Source organism: Aquarana catesbeiana, linkage group LG05 (assembly GCF_042186555.1).
Source record: "Aquarana catesbeiana isolate 2022-GZ linkage group LG05, ASM4218655v1, whole genome shotgun sequence".
Classification (NCBI taxonomy): Eukaryota; Metazoa; Chordata; class Amphibia; order Anura; family Ranidae; genus Aquarana; species Aquarana catesbeiana.
In genome coordinates this window covers 382,208,995-382,226,409 of record NC_133328.1, presented here as the reverse complement: position 1 = coordinate 382,226,409, position 17,415 = coordinate 382,208,995, and the positions used below count along the sequence as shown (strand labels likewise).

Here is a 17,415-nt window from a genome sequence, read left to right as displayed (position 1 = left end):
GAAGACTCTGGGGGCATCATGGGAAGAGTAATCCCTGAAGAATGGCAGCCCCTGTGTGTCCACAGACATCATGCTACAGCCCCCAGCATGCATGCACTCTGCTGGGGGGGGGGTTACAGGAGGAGAAAAAGAGAGTACTGTGCTGGGGGAAGCCAGATAGGGAGCCACGCTGTACCCGCACCACCAGAGCCACACTGTACCTGCACCACCAGAGCCACGCTGTACCTGCACCTCCAGAAAGCCACGCTGTACCCGCACCACCAGAAAGCCACGCTGTACCCGCACCACCAGAGCCTCGCTGTACCTGCACCACCAGAGCCACGCTGTACCCGCACCACCAGAAAGCCACGCTGTACCCGCACCACCAGAGCCACGCTGTACCCGCACCACCAGAGCCACGCTGTACCCGCACCACCAGAGCCACGCTGTACCCGCACCACCAGAGCCACGCTGTACCCGCACCACCAGAAAGCCACGCTGTACCCGCACCACCAGAAAGCCACGCTGTACCCGCACCACCAGAGCCACGCTGTACCCGCACCACCAGAGCCACGCTGTACCTGCACCACCAGAGCCACGCTGTACCCGCACCACCAGAAAGCCACGCTGTACCCGCACCACCAGAAAGCCACGCTGTACCTGCACCACCAGAGCCACGCTGTACCCGCACCACCAGAAAGCCACGCTGTACCCGCACCACCAGAAAGCCACGCTGTACCTGCACCACCAGAGCCACGCTGTACCCGCACCACCAGAAAGCCACGCTGTACCCGCACCACCAGAAAGCCACGCTGTACCTGTACCACCAGAGCCACGCTGTACCCGCACCACCAGAAAGCCACGCTGTACCCGCACCACCAGAGCCACGCTGTACCCTCACCACCAGAAAGCCACGCTGTACCCGCACCACCAGAGCCACGCTGTACCTGCACCACCAGAAAGCCACGCTGTACCTGCACCACCAGAGCCACGCTGTACTCGCACCACCAGAGCCACGCTGTACCCGCACCACCAGAGCCACGCTGTACCCGCACCACCAGAAAGCCACGCTGTACCCGCACCACCAGAGCCACGCTGTACCTGCACCACCAGAAAGCCACGCTGTACCTGCACCACCAGAGCCACGCTGTACCTGCACCACCAGAGCCACACTGTACCCGCACCACCAGAGAGCCACGCTGTACCCGCACCACCAGAGAGGGAGCCACGCACCACCAGAGAGAGAGCCACGTTGTTCCCGCACCACCAGAGAGACGTTGTTCCCACAACCCCAGAGCCACGCTGTACCCGCACCACCAGAGAGCCACGCTGTACCCGCACCACCAGAGAGCCACGCTGTACCCGCACCACCAGAGAGCCACGCTGTACCCACACCAACAGAGGGGGAGAAAGATGAAGCCACTGCCAGGGTAGAGATGCTACACTACTGACTAGAGTTGGCCTGGGCAACCCAGAGTGAGTGAACGTCCAGCCGGAGGAATCACTGTTGCAGTTTCACCGGATCTGGTAGGAGAGCTTGTTGGCCATTTTATACATTACTGTTCCCAGGAACTGAGCCATTAGGAAGTACCTAATCTGATATCCTCTAGGCCAACCCTAGTGACACCACTGTCCCAGAGCCCAAAACAAGTTACGGCACTGAGTTTCGGTAACTGGCCAGACAGGGATGCGCCAGCGTGGGCACCCAGGACATCTGCCGCCCGGAGTCCCACAAGCGTCGATGGGCTTTCAGTAGCAGCTTACACCTCTCTCCCCACTGTCAGCCACACACACTCAGTACACAGCCAGGAGGAGGAGGAGCCACAGAGGAGGGACACGACTTCAGTGCAAGAGCCTCCCAAAGCACCCAGCACATATCCCCTTACCCCCAAATGAAAAGATGCTGTATCTCTCACTGTCCTCCTCCCGCGGCGTCCCTTTGTCCTCTTCCCGTGGCGTCCCTCTGTCCTCCCATGAAGATGACAGGGCGGATCTTAAAAAGGAAGGGGTGTGGCCTTGACAGGAAGGGGTGGGTCATAGTTAAATTAGGGGGGTGCGCGAGCTTAGTCAGGCCTAGGGCAGCACAAAACCTAAATACACCACTGGGTCCAGATCCAGGAAGCACGATCACTGTATGACCAGAGTGGAAAATGGCAGAGCAGCTGCAGGTGAAACCAGAGATGGATGCTGGAGGGGCAGCGGGTACGAGGCTGAGCTGCAAGGTGTCCAGACACCACAGGACTCCTCCCCACATCACACGCTCCGACCGCAGGCAGACATCGGCAAGGCCTGATGGATAAAATGGATCAGAGCAGGAGATATCATGAATATCACAGCAGGTGCCGCAGCTTGAGCGGTATACGATTACATGTTTCGGGGTTTAACCCCTTCCTCAGATAACACCTTGCTTTTTTTCAACAATGGTTTTCTCTTGCCACTCATAAGGCCAGATTTGTGGAGTGCACGACTAATAGTTGTCCTGTCCAGATTCTCCCACCTGAGCTGTGGATCTCTGCAGCTCCTTCAGATTTACCATGGGCCTCTTGACTGCTTCTCTGAATGCTCTCCTTGCCCGGCCTGTCACTTTAGGTGGACGGCCATGTCTTTGTGGGATTGCAGTTGTGCCATTTTCAGATGATGAATTGAACAGTGCTCCGTGAGAAGTTCAATGCTGTTTGCTCACTAAGGTTCTCTAACAAGCCTCTGAGGGCTTCATAGAACAGCTGTATTTATACTAAGATTAAATTACACACAGGTGGACTCTATCTATTAATTGGGTGACTTCTGAAAGCAATTGGTTCCACTAGATTTTAGTTAGGGGTATCAGACTAAAGGGGGCTGAATGCAAATGCATGTCACACTTTCAGATATTTATTTGTAAAAAAAATAAAAAACATTTATCATTTTCCTTCCACTTCACAATTATGTGCCACTTTGTGTTGGTCTATCACATAAAATGACAATAAAATACATTTACATTTTTGGTTGTAACATGCCAAAATGTGGAACATTTTAAGGGGTATGAATACTTTTTCAAGGCACTGTAACTTATTAAACTCCTTTTTAGGGTTTCTTAGGAACAATGAGAAATACCTTCTGTTTAAAGAAATATCTATTGTACCTAATGTGTACCTAAACTACCCCAGTCAGAGACCCCTAAGCATATAAGACATTAAAAGGATATTTACAAAATTAGTTTAAGTTTTCACAACATGAAGTGAATATTTATTGTTACTAGGGATGAGTTCAATGTTCGTGTCGAACATAAGGTGTTTGCCAAACAGCGAACATTATGGGGCGTTCACAGGAAATTCGAGTGCCGCGGAATGCACCATAATGCATTGCGAGATTGCAGTGCATTGCTGTATGATGATTGGCCAAAGCATGCCCCTGATCTGCATGCTTTGGCCAATCACAGCACATTTTGCTGTGAGAGCCATGATTGGCCAAAGGGACTAAGTCCACGCCCCTCACTATATAAGGCTGATTATATAGCGGCCGCGTGTAGTGTTGGTGGCGTGGACAGAGAGATAGCTTGAGTTAGATTAAGCAGGCAGGTTGTTTAGTTAGTGCCGGTGTATTTGATGTGTATATATTATTATTCAGGACATATATATTTATATATATATATAGATATATATATATATATATACACAGTCAGTCTAGTATATATATATACTGTATATATCTATATATATATATATATAATCTGCATTTAGCATAGACTATATATTCAGTCAGTGCAGGCAGTGTATATATATATATATATATATATATATATATATATATATATATATATTCTGTATTCAGTGTAGCTTATATATACAGTGCATTCGCGGTGTATAGTATATAGTACACTTCAGGCGGTGTATTAATATATACACTGAACAAAATTATAAACGCAACACTTTTTTGTTTGCCCCTATTTATGATAAGCGTCATGTGGGTGAGCAGTTTGCTGATGTCAACATCGTGGATCGAGTGGCCCATGATGTCGGTGGGGTTATGGGATGGGCAGGCGCATGCTATGGACAACGAACACGGGTGCATTTTAATGATGGCATTTTGAATACGCAGAGATACCATGACGAGATCCTAAGGCCCATTGTTGTGCCATTCATCCACGACCATCACCTCATGTTGCAGCATGATAATGCACAGCCCCATGTTGCGAAGATCTGTACACAATTTCTGGAAGCTGAAAACATCCCAGTTCTTGCATGGCCAGCATACTCACCGGACATGTCACCCATTGAGCATGTTTGGGATGCCCTGGATCGGCGTATACGACAGCGTGTTCCAGTTCCTGCCAATATCCAGAACCAGAAACTTTGCACAGCCATTGAAGAGGAATGGACCAACAATCCACAGACCACAATCAACAACCTGATCAACTCTATGCAAAGGAGATGTTGTCTAATCAGCATCTGGATATGCCGCACCTGTGAGGTGGATGGATTTTCTCAGCAAAGGAGAAGTGTTCACTATCACAGATTTAGACAGATTTGTGAACAATATTTGAGAGAAATAGGCCTTTTGTGTACATAGAAAAAGTCGTAGATCTTTCAGTTCAGCTCATGATAAATAGGGGCAAACACAAAAGTGTTGCGTTTTATAATTTTGCTCAGTGTATATACAGTCTAGTATATATATATATATATATATATATATATATATACACATCAGTCCCTACCCTCAAGGAGCTTACAATCTAAAGTCCCTAACTCACATTCATACATACTAGGGACAATTTAGACAGGATCTAATTAACCTACCAGCATGTCTTTGGAGTGTGGGAGGAAACTGGAGTACCCAGAGGAAAGCCACGCAGGCACAGGGAGAGCATGCAAACTCCAGGCAGGTAGTGTCGTGGTTGGGATTCAAACCAGTGACCCTTCTTACTGCTAGGTGAGAGTGCTACCCACTATACCACTGTGCTGCCAGTATATAATATACTTCAGACGGTGTAATTATATATATGTATATATTTATACAGTCGAGTGTATATATATATATATATATATATATATATATATATATATATATATATATATATATGCAGTGTAGTATATATATATATATATATATATATATATATATATATATATATATATATATACAGTGCATTCAGTGGTGTAAAGTTTCTAATACACTTCAGCCAGTGTACACAGTATATAATACAGGGTGTACAGTTTCTAATACACTTCTGGTGGTGTACACAGTATATAATGCAGTGCAGCCATTGTATAGTTTGTAATACAGTGCAGGCGGGGTACACAGTATCTAATACAGTATGTACAGTTTCTAATACACTTCAGGTGGTGTATTAATATATATACAGTCTAGTGTGTGTGTGTGTATATATATATACATATATATATACTCTGCATGCAGTGTAACCTATATATACAGAGCATTCGGTGGTGTACTGTTTCTAATATACTTCAGGCAGTGTACACAGTATATAATACAGTGTAGCGTGGCGTTACAAAAAAAAATCATGTCCAGATGGCCACCAAAGAGAGGCAAACACTCAGAGGCCACTAAAAGAGGGCAAGCAGCCTTTGTGTCTACGATCAACAATGGTGGTCATGGACATGGTGCATCCTCTGCAGGTGGCCGTGGGGCACACTTGACTTTTTTTTCTGCTGCTGGTCATGTTATTAAGCCACAACATGCAGAAGAGTTGGTGGAGTGGATAAAAAAGCCGTCCTCATCCTCCTTATCCTCTGTCACCCAGGCTCAGAGTAGTTTGCCTTCCAACGAAGCTGCCAAAGTGGTCTATTCCACCTGCTCCTTGTCCACAGTCACTCCTTCCGTAGCTTCACCATCATGCACGGAGGAGTCTGCAGAATTATTCAACCACAGTGTTGGTTACATGCTGCTGGAGGATGCGCAGCGATTTGAAGACTCCGATGTTGGTTTCCAGGTTGAGGAAGGGAGTAATGTGAGCCTAGAAAGAGGGGGCACCACAGAAGGACAAGAAACTGGCAGTCATGTACCCCCAGCTGCAGCATACTGCCAAGTTTGCTCCAGTGATGAACAGGGTGGGGATGATGAGGTCACTAACTGTACTTGGGTGCCTGAGAGAAGAGAGGAGGAAAGTGAGGAGGAGGCACAACTTCAATGAGGCAGGATGTCCTCCAGGGGGCAGCTTAAGGGCAGCCACCCTATTGCATCACACCGCAGAGCTCCGCAGGTGCAGGGAGCTGCTGACTCCCCGATGACTTTTAAAAGTTCCTTAGTGTGGGCCTTTTTCTCTCACGTGTACAGCAGATCGTACTGTTGCTGTTTGCAACCTATGTCTGAAGTGGATCAAGCATGGTCAGAACAGCAGCCGCTTGGGGACCACATGCTTGACCAGACATGTGACGACCTGCCATGCAGTCCGTTGGCAACAGCACTTGAAAGACCCACATCATAGAAAAAGGCGGACTTCTCCTTGCTCCTCATCTGGGATCTCCAACCCTACTATACCTCCAGTCCTCTCAAAAACCTGCACTGAGAGGATTGAAGGTATAGCAATAGGTGGCAATTTGCTAGCAGTACACCACCAATTGATTTCAGCAGACAAATTTCCTTACCCCAGTTGCTAAACCGTAAAAATAAATTTGGTCCCAGCCATCCACATGCTCAGCGTCTAAATGCTAGCTTGGCCAATTTTCTAGCACTGCTGCCTTTTCAGCTGATAGACTGCCCCCTTTCGTGAATTTGTGGAATGTGCTGTACCACAGTGGCAGATTCCAAAACGGCATTTCTTTTCATGTAAGGCCATTCCGGCTCTCTACTGGCATGTGTAAGGCAATGTTTTGGCCTCATTGGACAGGGCGATCAGCAGTAAGGGTTCATATTACTGCTGGCTCATGGTCATGGGCAGGGACATTACCTTTCCTTCACGGCGCACTGGATAACTCTGCTGGCAGCTGGGAGGATGCAGGACAGGGTTCAGTGTTGGAGCTTGTTCCGCCACCACGCCTCCAAAAAGCTGGTGGTGATTCTGCCACAACATCTGTATGCTCCCCTCCCTCCTCTTCTTCCTCTATTTTACTCTAAACCAGCAGTGCTCCCTAAGCGCTCAAGGGGCTACGCAAGTAGTCAGGCTAAAAGATGCCATGCAGTGCTTGAGTTGGTCTGCCTAGGGGACAGGAGCCACACTGGGGCAGAGATTCTGTCAGCTCTGCAGGGGCAGGCTCAGAGGTGGTTGGCGCCATGCCAGCTTCAGCAAGGAATGGTTGTATGCAACAATGGCACCAACCTTCTCTCCGCCCTCTGACAGGGACACTTGATCCATGTTCTAGCTTTTCTTAACCAGGTACCCAGGCTTTCAAGATCTCCTGAGGCGGGCCACAAAAGTCTGTGGTCATTTCCGCCGGTCATACAATGCCAGTGTTTGGCTGGCTTATATTCAAAGGGAATGCAACCTGCCCACCAACCGCCTCATTTGTGACATACCCACCAGGTGGAACTCAACGTTGGCAATGCTGCAGTAGCTGCACACACAGCAGAGGTCCATCAATGGATACCTGTGTGAGTATGGCACCAGGACAGGGTCAGGGGAGCTTGGCTTCTTTTCACCACGCAAGTGGCAACTGATCAAGGATGCATGCACTGTCCTGTCACCATTTGAGGAGGCCACAAGGATGGTGAGCAGCGACAATGCATGCATCAGTGACACTGTCCCTCTAGTCTTCCTGCTGGAGCACACTCTTTGTGGAATCATGGACAGGGCACTTGAAGCAGAACAGTGGGTGGAAGAGGAGGACTTCCTTTCCTCTCCTCTCCGGCCCCCTTTATCCAGATAGCATTCCTGCGGGGCTGCCAAACACACAGGAAGAAGAGGAGGAGGAGGATTGTGTCAGCATGGATGTTGAGGATAACACGCAGCAGTCTTCAAGGGATGGTTTTCAGTCCCCAGAAATACAAGGAGTTGTATGTGTCTGGGAGGAGGTAGTTACGGATAATGTGATCCTTAGTGACCCAGAGGACTCAGAATCGAATGCCTCTGCAAACTTATGCTGCATTGCCTCCCTGATTCTGCAAAGCCTGCGAAAGGACCCTAGGATTCGTGGTATCAAGGAGAGGGATTATTACTGGCTGGCAACCCTTCTTGATCCACGTTACAAGGGTAAAGTTGCAGAACTCATCCTGCCTTCGCAGAGGGAGCAGAGGGTGAAACATCTTCAGGAGACCTTGAAGAAAAGTTTGTGTAACGCATTTCCAGACCCTGGGAGGTTACCATTTCCTGGTGCTGGGCAATGTGTTTCTGAGGCTTCGTTCGGTCAGAGGAAGAGTGGTGGAGAAGGTGGCCAGCTGACCGATGCCTTTAAACAATTTTTCAGTCCTCAGTGCCAAGGTCTGATAGGTTCAAGCAACCATCGCCAGCGTCTGCATTATATGGTGCAGGAATATCTAGGGGCAAGAGCAGACTTGGAGACCTTTTCAACAGAGAATCCACTGGGTTACTGGGTCTTGAGGATGGACCACTGGCCAGAACTTGCTCAATATGCAATCCCCTTAATATCCATACTAGAACTGAAGGACCTGGTATGGATTTTGGGGTTGACCCCCACGCCATTTTTTTTATTTTGGAGTGGCCTGGTAATGGACTGGGGGGGGGGGGACCCACGCCGTTTTTTCAATGATTTTTTATGTATATTGCCAGTGATCCGGCAATACATTACAGCTGCGAGCAATTTTGGATGAAATTTTTTCCTTTAGAAATGTAATTTTGCTGCCGGACTGTTATGAACATGGAAAAGATGCGCTACTTTAGAGGCAGACTAAGGGGACACCCCCAGGCACGATATTTAAAGGAATATTTCATTTTTATTTTTTCACTTTAAGCATTATTAAAATCACTGCTCCTGAAAAAACAGCCATTTTTAAAACTTTTTTTTGCATTGATACGTGTCCCCTGGGGCAGTACCTGGGTCCCCATATACTTTTTATGGCAATAACTTGCATATAAGCCTTTAAAATTAGCACTTTTGATTTTTCATGTTCGTGTCCCATAGACTTTAAGTGTGTTCGCACAAATTTTTTGCCTGTTCGCATGTTCTGCTGCGAACCGAACCGAACCGGGGGGTGTTCAGCTCATCCCTAATTGTTACCATCAGTCAATAGTCCCCTCTAGTTTTTTGAAGAATGTATACGTTTCATAGAGTACTGTATATTGTGATTTTGTTGTAAGACTTCTGATCCTTTCTAGACATTGCAAAAGTCTTATAACTTCTATTTTTAATCTTACCGGTATGCCTGGAGGTCCATCTATTCCAGGCTGACCTGACGGACCTTTATCTCCCTGCAAATTGTAAGGTAAACAGTTATTATTTGTCTGGGTTTCAAAGAAATATAATGATGTCTCTACCAATAATTAATAAAAAGTAATTTTTATATTCTCCAAAATTACAGTGAGAGAGACCCTGTTACCAGACCATTTATTTCAAAAACAATCTTACCATATGATTATATTTTTAATTTATGTATTTTGGGCTTGTTATTTACCTGTAAACGCCTCCTTGTTGTAGACATCCAAAGGACCTGAGCCTACTTCTGGGCACTGCCACCTGGGATGTAATGTCAGCAGCTCTAGCGGGCTCAGAGCTGTCCAAGTGACATTCTGTTGTATTCTGCTTCACTCCTCCCCAGCTTATATGAGGAGGAGAGGGGAGAAGTTGAGCCAGTATAGACAGTAAGACCAAAAGAGGAGAAGGCTATAACGTGCAAGAAGGAAGTGGGCTGTGCTAGGGAATTGACTCTTCTGAACTAGTCAAAGCAAGTTCAGAGGCAGGTTCCAACTGTTGGCTGTTGGGTGAGATTACTCCTGCAAGCGCTCCTGATATGTTTCCCACCTGCAGGCCAGGGAACCCCATAATTAGTGCCAGGAGGTGGAGGGGATAGAGACCAGTGAACTTCTATTTACTGATCTCCCCTACCTAGTAAGAAACTGTAAGAAACATGAATTACATGAATACTGGGTTTAGCTGTCTTTTTCCTCAGCCGCTGTGGCTAATTGATCTGCTCATTGTGTCTCATTAAAGAGAACCTTCCACAACAAAATAGCATTATATGGGAGATGCTTAGTTTCCTGTGTGATAAAAGTTTAGTGAAAAAAAGTGTAACAAAAAAATAAAGTTACACCCAAGCCCTTAACCTCTCCCCTCAAATAATGTTGAGCCCCCCACGCACATTCACATAAAATTTAAATGGGAAATTTATGGTATCAACGTTTGTTGCTGTTTCCTGACATGTTGGGTGCAACATTTACTTTGATGTAACCTCATCTTTCGAATTTTTCCAAACAGTTGGGTAATATATTGTGTTGTATACCCTAAGTTTAACTTTGTGCTTGATAAACCATTGCGCTAATATCACGTGACGCAAAAATTAGAATTGACAATATTTTATCCTAAAAGGTCTCTGCTTTTAGAATATATATAATTTGGAGGGGTTAAGTACTTTTCAATCCTAAAATTATTTTTTAAATAGGTATGCAAAAAATAAAAAACAGCTATGGCACCAAAAGTCTTAAAAGTTTATTGGTGACAAAGGACTCAATTCACCAAAGTATGACATCATATTAAATATGTCATATAAACCTCCGAAGAGCCAATGAATATATAAGTGAGAAAAACTGCGCTTCAAACATCTGATCAGAACATATTTCAAACCAAAATGCCTTTGTTAGGAGTATTATCTTCTAACATGATCCTAACTTCATTTTCAGCAATAATACTGTCAGTTTGTTTGTTGCTTTTGTCCCCAGTGACCTCTCAGTTTCTGTAAAGTTTAGATTTACAAAAAATAAAATCTTTTGTACAGACTAAAATGTTTATGCCTATGCACAGGGCTTTTTTTCAGCAGAAACTAGGGGGAACTCAGTTCCACCACCTCTGGCTCAGGTCTTCTGCTCCCTGCTCACCACTATCACTTGGTAACACTGAAGTCCATCTTCTGCGTTTACAAGTGATAGCTTATCTCCCAGTAGCTCCCACAGGTCAGATCTGCGCAGATCCCACTGAGTGTCGGACAGGGACAAGGGAGATACAGAACAGGTGCCCAGGGTTCAGTGCAGTCATGGGCAGGAGAGGGTGCGTGGTAGGCTGCACCCTTTGTGGTCTCCATTTTTCCCTGGCGACCAGTTGTTGATGCTCCTACTGTATGGTCTCCCTTGCAAGTGACTATAGAATAGTATAGTATGCTGGGAGGTACTACAGCCGGATAGGTGTTTGAGCTTAATATTGCAACAAAGGTAAGACATATGACAGATGGTGGAGCTTTTAAGGAGGGGGGAGAAGATGAGGGCAGTGGAGGGAGGAGGTTGTATGCAGAGGGAAGAGCTACTATTTGATGCCATTTGGCAGGTATGTGTGTGTGGCGGGCATGGTTGAGTTCCTGCACCTATTCTCTGAGAAAAAAAGCCCTGCCTATGCAACTTTAGCATTATGTTCAGGACCCCACTCACTTTGCAAAGTAAATGTTACTAAATCAAATGAAGAGGTATTCCCCCAGTCAGGAGCAAACAATAATCCTGTTTTTGTAATTTCCTGCACACAGGTTTGGATACTCAATGAGAACACAGGTTCACCTTATTTATTCAATTTGACTTTGCAACTTAAAACTATTTGCACAGCCTCTGCTCCTTTAGTAAATCAAGATCATTGGGGCCGATTTACTGAAAGCAAATAGGCTGTTTATTTTGCAAGGGAATTTTTTACCAGAGCTTAGTGATTGTGGTGAAGTTTCACTTTGCAAAGAATACCCAACCACGTGCAAAGAAATGTAAAAATAACAGCATTTTTGCTAGCATGTGATTGGATGATGGAAGTTAGCAGTCTTTTACCACATTCACTAAGCTCTGGGCAAAATTTCCTTGCAAAGTGCAACTTCCCATGCTAAGTGAACAACCTATTTGCCTTTTTTAAATAGACCCTATTATGTCTTTGTCCACAATGCATGTTATCGCAAGGGGGTTTATTTACTGAAGGCAATTAGGCTGTTCACTTTGCAAGGGAAGTTGCACTTTGCCACCACACATATACGCAATGTGGGTGATAAGAGGCTAAAGTATACCCTGTTCATTACATTTAAAGATATCTCTGTTTTTAATTTTTTCAAATTTTCCTAGGCATTGGCAATTATAATAATCTAGATGTCAAACTATTAGAATGTTATACCTTTGCTCCAGGAGGCCCAGGGGCTCCGTTTCTTCCAGGTAGTCCTGATTCACCCTAAAACAAGTTCAGAGTATTAGGTCCATTATTGCTCTTTGGTGATATTTAGGCCTTATGCACAGTGAATAATTTCTAAACTCTCTTAGAAGCCTAGCTCCTGGCAGCAGCTTTTTGGCAAAAAAACATCTGACGCTTGTAAAAGTGTGTAAAGCGTTTAAACACATTTACCTGCCTCAAGCATTTGATCATTAATTCATTTTATTGGCCAGAATATATCATTTATTCTGGCCATTGAAATAAATTTATGCTCAAGCGCTAAACGTGCCTAGCTTTTACCACGCGTTTACACACATTTACAAGCGTCAAGCATGTTTTCTGAACTAAAGCTCAGTTGCTCCTATAGACGCACTGTTTTTTTTCTTCCTGCCTCTAATCTCTCCTGCCACTAAACGCTACTGTCAAAAAATGAATTTAGGTTACACAGGTACAATTTTTGCCATTTTGCTAATGGTTTATTAATTCCATGCTAATTCCATTCTATATTTTCCAGTGTTTCTCAACTGGAGTGCCATGAGGTTGCCACAGCAACAGTCTGATATGAGCGATCCTGTTAGCTCCTGTGCTACAGGAGAGATAGAGCACTGTTAACGCCTGTGTACAGAGGAAGCAGCCGACACCTCCGCTCTCTTCTACTCTCTGTACTCTTGATGGCAAAAGCAGAAAGATAAGCTGACAATTATATTCTAAAAAAATTGGAAAATGTTTTTTCCAAACAGCTCAAGAAAGAAAGTGGCTGGATTTTCACCAGCTGTGTGTGTTTGCTGTATTATGGTAGCACATCTACCATGTTTTGCTTAAAGTGCACCTGTACTGAAAGAAATCCAGAGGATGCCATTGCTGGCCTCCATCTGAAAATATCAGTTTCCTGGCTTCAATTATTATTATTATCATACAGGATTTATATAGCACCAACAAATTGCGCAGTGCTTTACAACATCGGGGAAGCCAATGCTTTCAGTTACTGACTCAAAACAAGTGTGTAGCACTTCTACCTTGCAGCATTGGGGTCCTCAGTTTGAGTCCTGGTCAAAACACTATTTGCATGGAGTTTGCATGTTTTCTATGTGCTTGTGTGGGTTTCCTCTGGATACCCCGATTTCCTCCCACACTTCAAAGACAAGCTGGTAGGTTAAATGGCTCCTGTCCCAAAATTGGCCCTAGTATGATATTCTGCTGAGTGTGGTTAAGATGGTTGTCTCCTCATCTGTGCCAACAGCAAATAAAGCACTTTGTGCCCCCAGGTAGAAAAATGCTATGTAAAAATAAATTGATATTAAATAACAAATAATATTTCTGAAGCTTTTGGGTCTGTATGTAAGTCAAGGAGTGAGCAATTTTAGAAGCAGAGATCAGCAATGGCAGCCTACATAACCCCACAATACAGGTTTACGTAACAGAGAAACAAACAATACAATCAGCAATAGTCCTTGGACTCCAATGTTTGGATTTGTTGCTAGAGTTCTTAAAGTAAGCAAGCACACAGTTACGGTTACATTGCCCTAAATTCCACCCGACACTGACTTCTTAGCCTGAGCCTTTACATTTGCTCACCTTAATGAAAAAATTTACATAGAAAAGAAAAACTTACTGGTGGACCGTGATGTCCTGGAGGCCCAACTAGTCCTCTTTCCCCTTTACTGCCCTAAAAAAACAAATACCAAAAATTAGCATGCTTTGAGTAAATATTGTTATCCAAAAATATTCAAAGATAAAATATTCAAGAGAAAAGTAAAAGAAAAGGTCTGTCCTTCATAACATGTCTATCGGGTAATATTTTAAATATACACACAGGGGACTTTTGTTAGAACAATAGATAATAATAATAGAACTAGTTCCTATATCTATCCCGGGGGGGGGTTAAAAACGCTATCAAATTTGATTTGGGCATCTGTGTCTCATTAGGGATATTTCCATTCACCCTGCCTCTAGACTCAACAGGAAGTGAGAGGACATCTTTTCAGTGTTAGGGGAATTCTTTAGAGTTGTCACCAGAACAAATTTTCTCATTTTTCTCATTGGAAGATTTCCCTTTTATTCCTGTTCTGGTGGCAACTCAAAATGTTGCATACCTTTATTACCAGTGATTTTGGTAATAAGGAAAATTAAAGAGTGTAAATCCCCATATAGGGAGATAGACAGACAGCAATAATAAGCAGCTTCTAATTCTCCACTACTCCATCCAAACCGAAAAACAAACACTTTTCCTTCAGTTATACTTTTAGTTGGAAGTTATCACTATTTGCTTTGCAACAGCTGAAATGACAAAAATAGTACTAAAGAACACATATATATTTAATACTCATATTACTTTGTTAGCAATCTTTACCATCTCCATAGTATCAGGGTTTTTTATTTTTTTACTCTCTTGCTTTAAGAGTAATACTAGATTTTTTTAAATCCCATTTGATCTGTACAAATTAGTGGTACTAGATATCTCTCTTTTAAAGTAGAATTCCAGGCTATTACTAAATCAGCTTAAATCTGCTCCCACTCCTTTCTAACAGCTAAACTAACTACTCTGTAGAAGGAAGATGCTTATACTTACAGTACCTATTTCCAGGGTGCTCCAGTCCAGTCACGTGATCTCGCCAGTGACTGGCTTCACGGGAGAGGAAAGAGCAGCAGCAACGGCTGCAATGCCTGGGCGGTGATGTCATCTACAGGCTTACTTTGCCACATCCATTGTCCCTCCTCTCCCCTAAAGTCACAGCTGGGAGCTGATCACATGGCTAGACTGGAGCACCCTAAGAATAGGTAAGTATAAGCATCTTCCTTCTACAGCAGGGGTATGCAATTAGCGGACCTCCAGCTGTTGCAAAACTACAAGTCCCATTATGCCTCTGCCTCTAGGTGTCATGCTTGTGGCTGTCAGAGTCTTGCTATGCCTCATGGTAATTGTAGTTCTGCAACAGCTGGAGGTCCGCTACTTGCATATCCCTGTTCTACAGGGTAGTTACTATAGAAGTTAGAAGGGGCTGGGAGCAGATTTAAGCTTAGTTAGTAATAGCCTAGACTTCCACTTCAAGGACCCAAAGGGGTTGATTTACTATAACTGGAGAGTGCAAAATCTGGTGCATCTATGCATGGTAGCCAATCAGCTTCTGACTTCAGCTTGTTCAAGTAAGTTCTGACAATAAAACCTGGAGGCTGAAGCTGATTGGTTTCTATGCAGAGCTGCGCCAGATTTTGCACTCTCCAGTTTTAGTAAATCAACCTCAAAGTGTCAGTTTACCTATGTGCAGAAATTTCTGCTGTCAGCGTACCTTTTTTCTACAACCACGACAAAAAAAGCATGTTAGTGGGCTGGGATGCCTGTTTTTCAGTACACTATTGCTCTTTTAGTCTGTTTTCGACACTTGCTAGAAGTCAAGTATTTTGTAAAATTTTTCTAAGCTAGTGCACTTTGTTCTATACTTCTGTGACGCATTTTCATTCGACAGCAGACTAAAGCCCGCTGTCGGCTGATGTAACTCAGCCAGTCGACACTCTGGAGAGATCCCGGCTTTATTGTCAGGATCCACCCAAATGCCAGACCAGCAGCTAGCTCAGCCTTTCAGCCTTTCAATGAGCCGCTCACTCCCCCTGCACAGCCCATCACTACAGTGAGCACTGGAAGGGCAGACCAGAGAGCCAGTGGTTGAAAGTCACTGGATCTCTGATCACTGAAAACCAAGAACTGAGTGATCAGCAGTGTTTGATAGCTCAGTTCTCGGTCTTAGAGATGGCAAGGGACAGATGTAGCATTGAATCAATGCTGCGTTCACATAGGTGAGTATGTAAGTTTTTTTTTTTTAACATACTTCTCTTTTAATCACGCACATGTTATATATCTCAATCTCTGTATTTTAAATAATTTGCACATAATATAAATGTGCTTACTCCAAATCTTGGACAGGTTTTTCTGCTTTTTCAAATTCCAATTTATTTATTTATATGAGAGGTTATATTTTTTTATATTTATGTGCGATATTGCACACCATCAATATTTCATAATAAGGTTGGATATATTTGGTGCAATCTTGGACCTGTTATATGTGAGTGTAAAATTTTTACATTTGGATAGCTAATAAAATTTTAAAAGGATATGCGATATCTTAGTGTTTTTTTACATGGTGCTATGTGGAGGAGTGAAGGAGGAGAGTGCCAGTTGGAGGAGAATTGGAATAGCAACATCAGTTATACTTTGAAATGCTATCCTTGGTCCACTTAAAGGGACAAAAATGCATTCTGACCGAGCATGATATGTAAAGTCAATAGGTCCAGGTGAGGGTACATCTAGCAGAATTACCAGAGCCCACACAGTGGATGGGTATGAATTTAACAGCACATAAGATACTATTTTTAAAGAGACTTCAAAGCACTTTTGTTGTTATGTAAATATGGCTGTACACCAATATGGTCAAACATTAGCTTGGAACTTGTGCATTGATATACAATACAATGGCCGCGGCTCCTGGAGGTTGTTTATATCCCTGCCACTGGCCATGCCTGCACAGTAGAGCCCCATAGAAGTCGGTATCCCTGTGTATCCTAGCCATCAGATCGAGGTAAATATGCATCTTTGGAAAGGGGCTGAGATTGATTAATTTGCATTAAGGGGCAAACTTTCTCTGAAAGTGCACTTATTCTTTAAGTCATTCACAGCTGCTGTTTTACTTGTGTTACCTTCATTTATATTGTTCACAGTTGACAGTAAAGGGAATTATGAGTCACAATTACCTTCTTTCCAGGAGTGCCAGGGTTTCCAGCTTGACCAGTTGGCCCAATTGAACCCTAACATAGAGTACAGAAATAAATCATATTAAGGAAGACAAGAATTATGTCTCATACACAGGTGCATCTCATAAAATTAGAATATCATAAAAAAGTTAATTTATTTCAGTAATTCAATTCAATAAGTGACACTCATATATTTTATATAGTTAAAATAGCAAGGTCCATAAAGACATGGATGAGCGAGTTTGGAGTGGAGGAACTTGAGTCCTGACCTCAACCTGATAGAACAACTTTAGGGTGAATTAGAGTGGAGACTGCGAACCAGGCCTTCTAGTCCAACATCAGTGCCTGACCTCACAAATGCACTTCTGGAAGAATGGTCAAACATTCCCATAGACACACTCCTAAACCTTGTGGACAGCCTTCCCAGAAGAGTTGAAGCTGTTATAGCTGCAAAGGGTGGGCCAACTCAATACTGAACCCTACA

General features: G+C 44.1%; 1 protein-coding gene across 1 annotated transcript in view; it reads right to left on the bottom strand.

The window, feature by feature from the left end:
- Positions 1 to 17,415, bottom strand: part of LOC141144913 (uncharacterized) — a 126,949-nt gene that overhangs the window by 38,054 nt on the left and 71,480 nt on the right. The window contains exons 15-18 of the mRNA XM_073631020.1: positions 16,932 to 16,985; positions 13,801 to 13,854; positions 12,156 to 12,209; positions 9,227 to 9,280 (exon numbers count right to left, since the gene is read on the bottom strand). Coding sequence (XP_073487121.1) covers positions 9,227 to 9,280; positions 12,156 to 12,209; positions 13,801 to 13,854; positions 16,932 to 16,985 — 216 coding nt within the window. The remainder of the gene's footprint in view (positions 1 to 9,226; positions 9,281 to 12,155; positions 12,210 to 13,800; positions 13,855 to 16,931; positions 16,986 to 17,415) is intronic.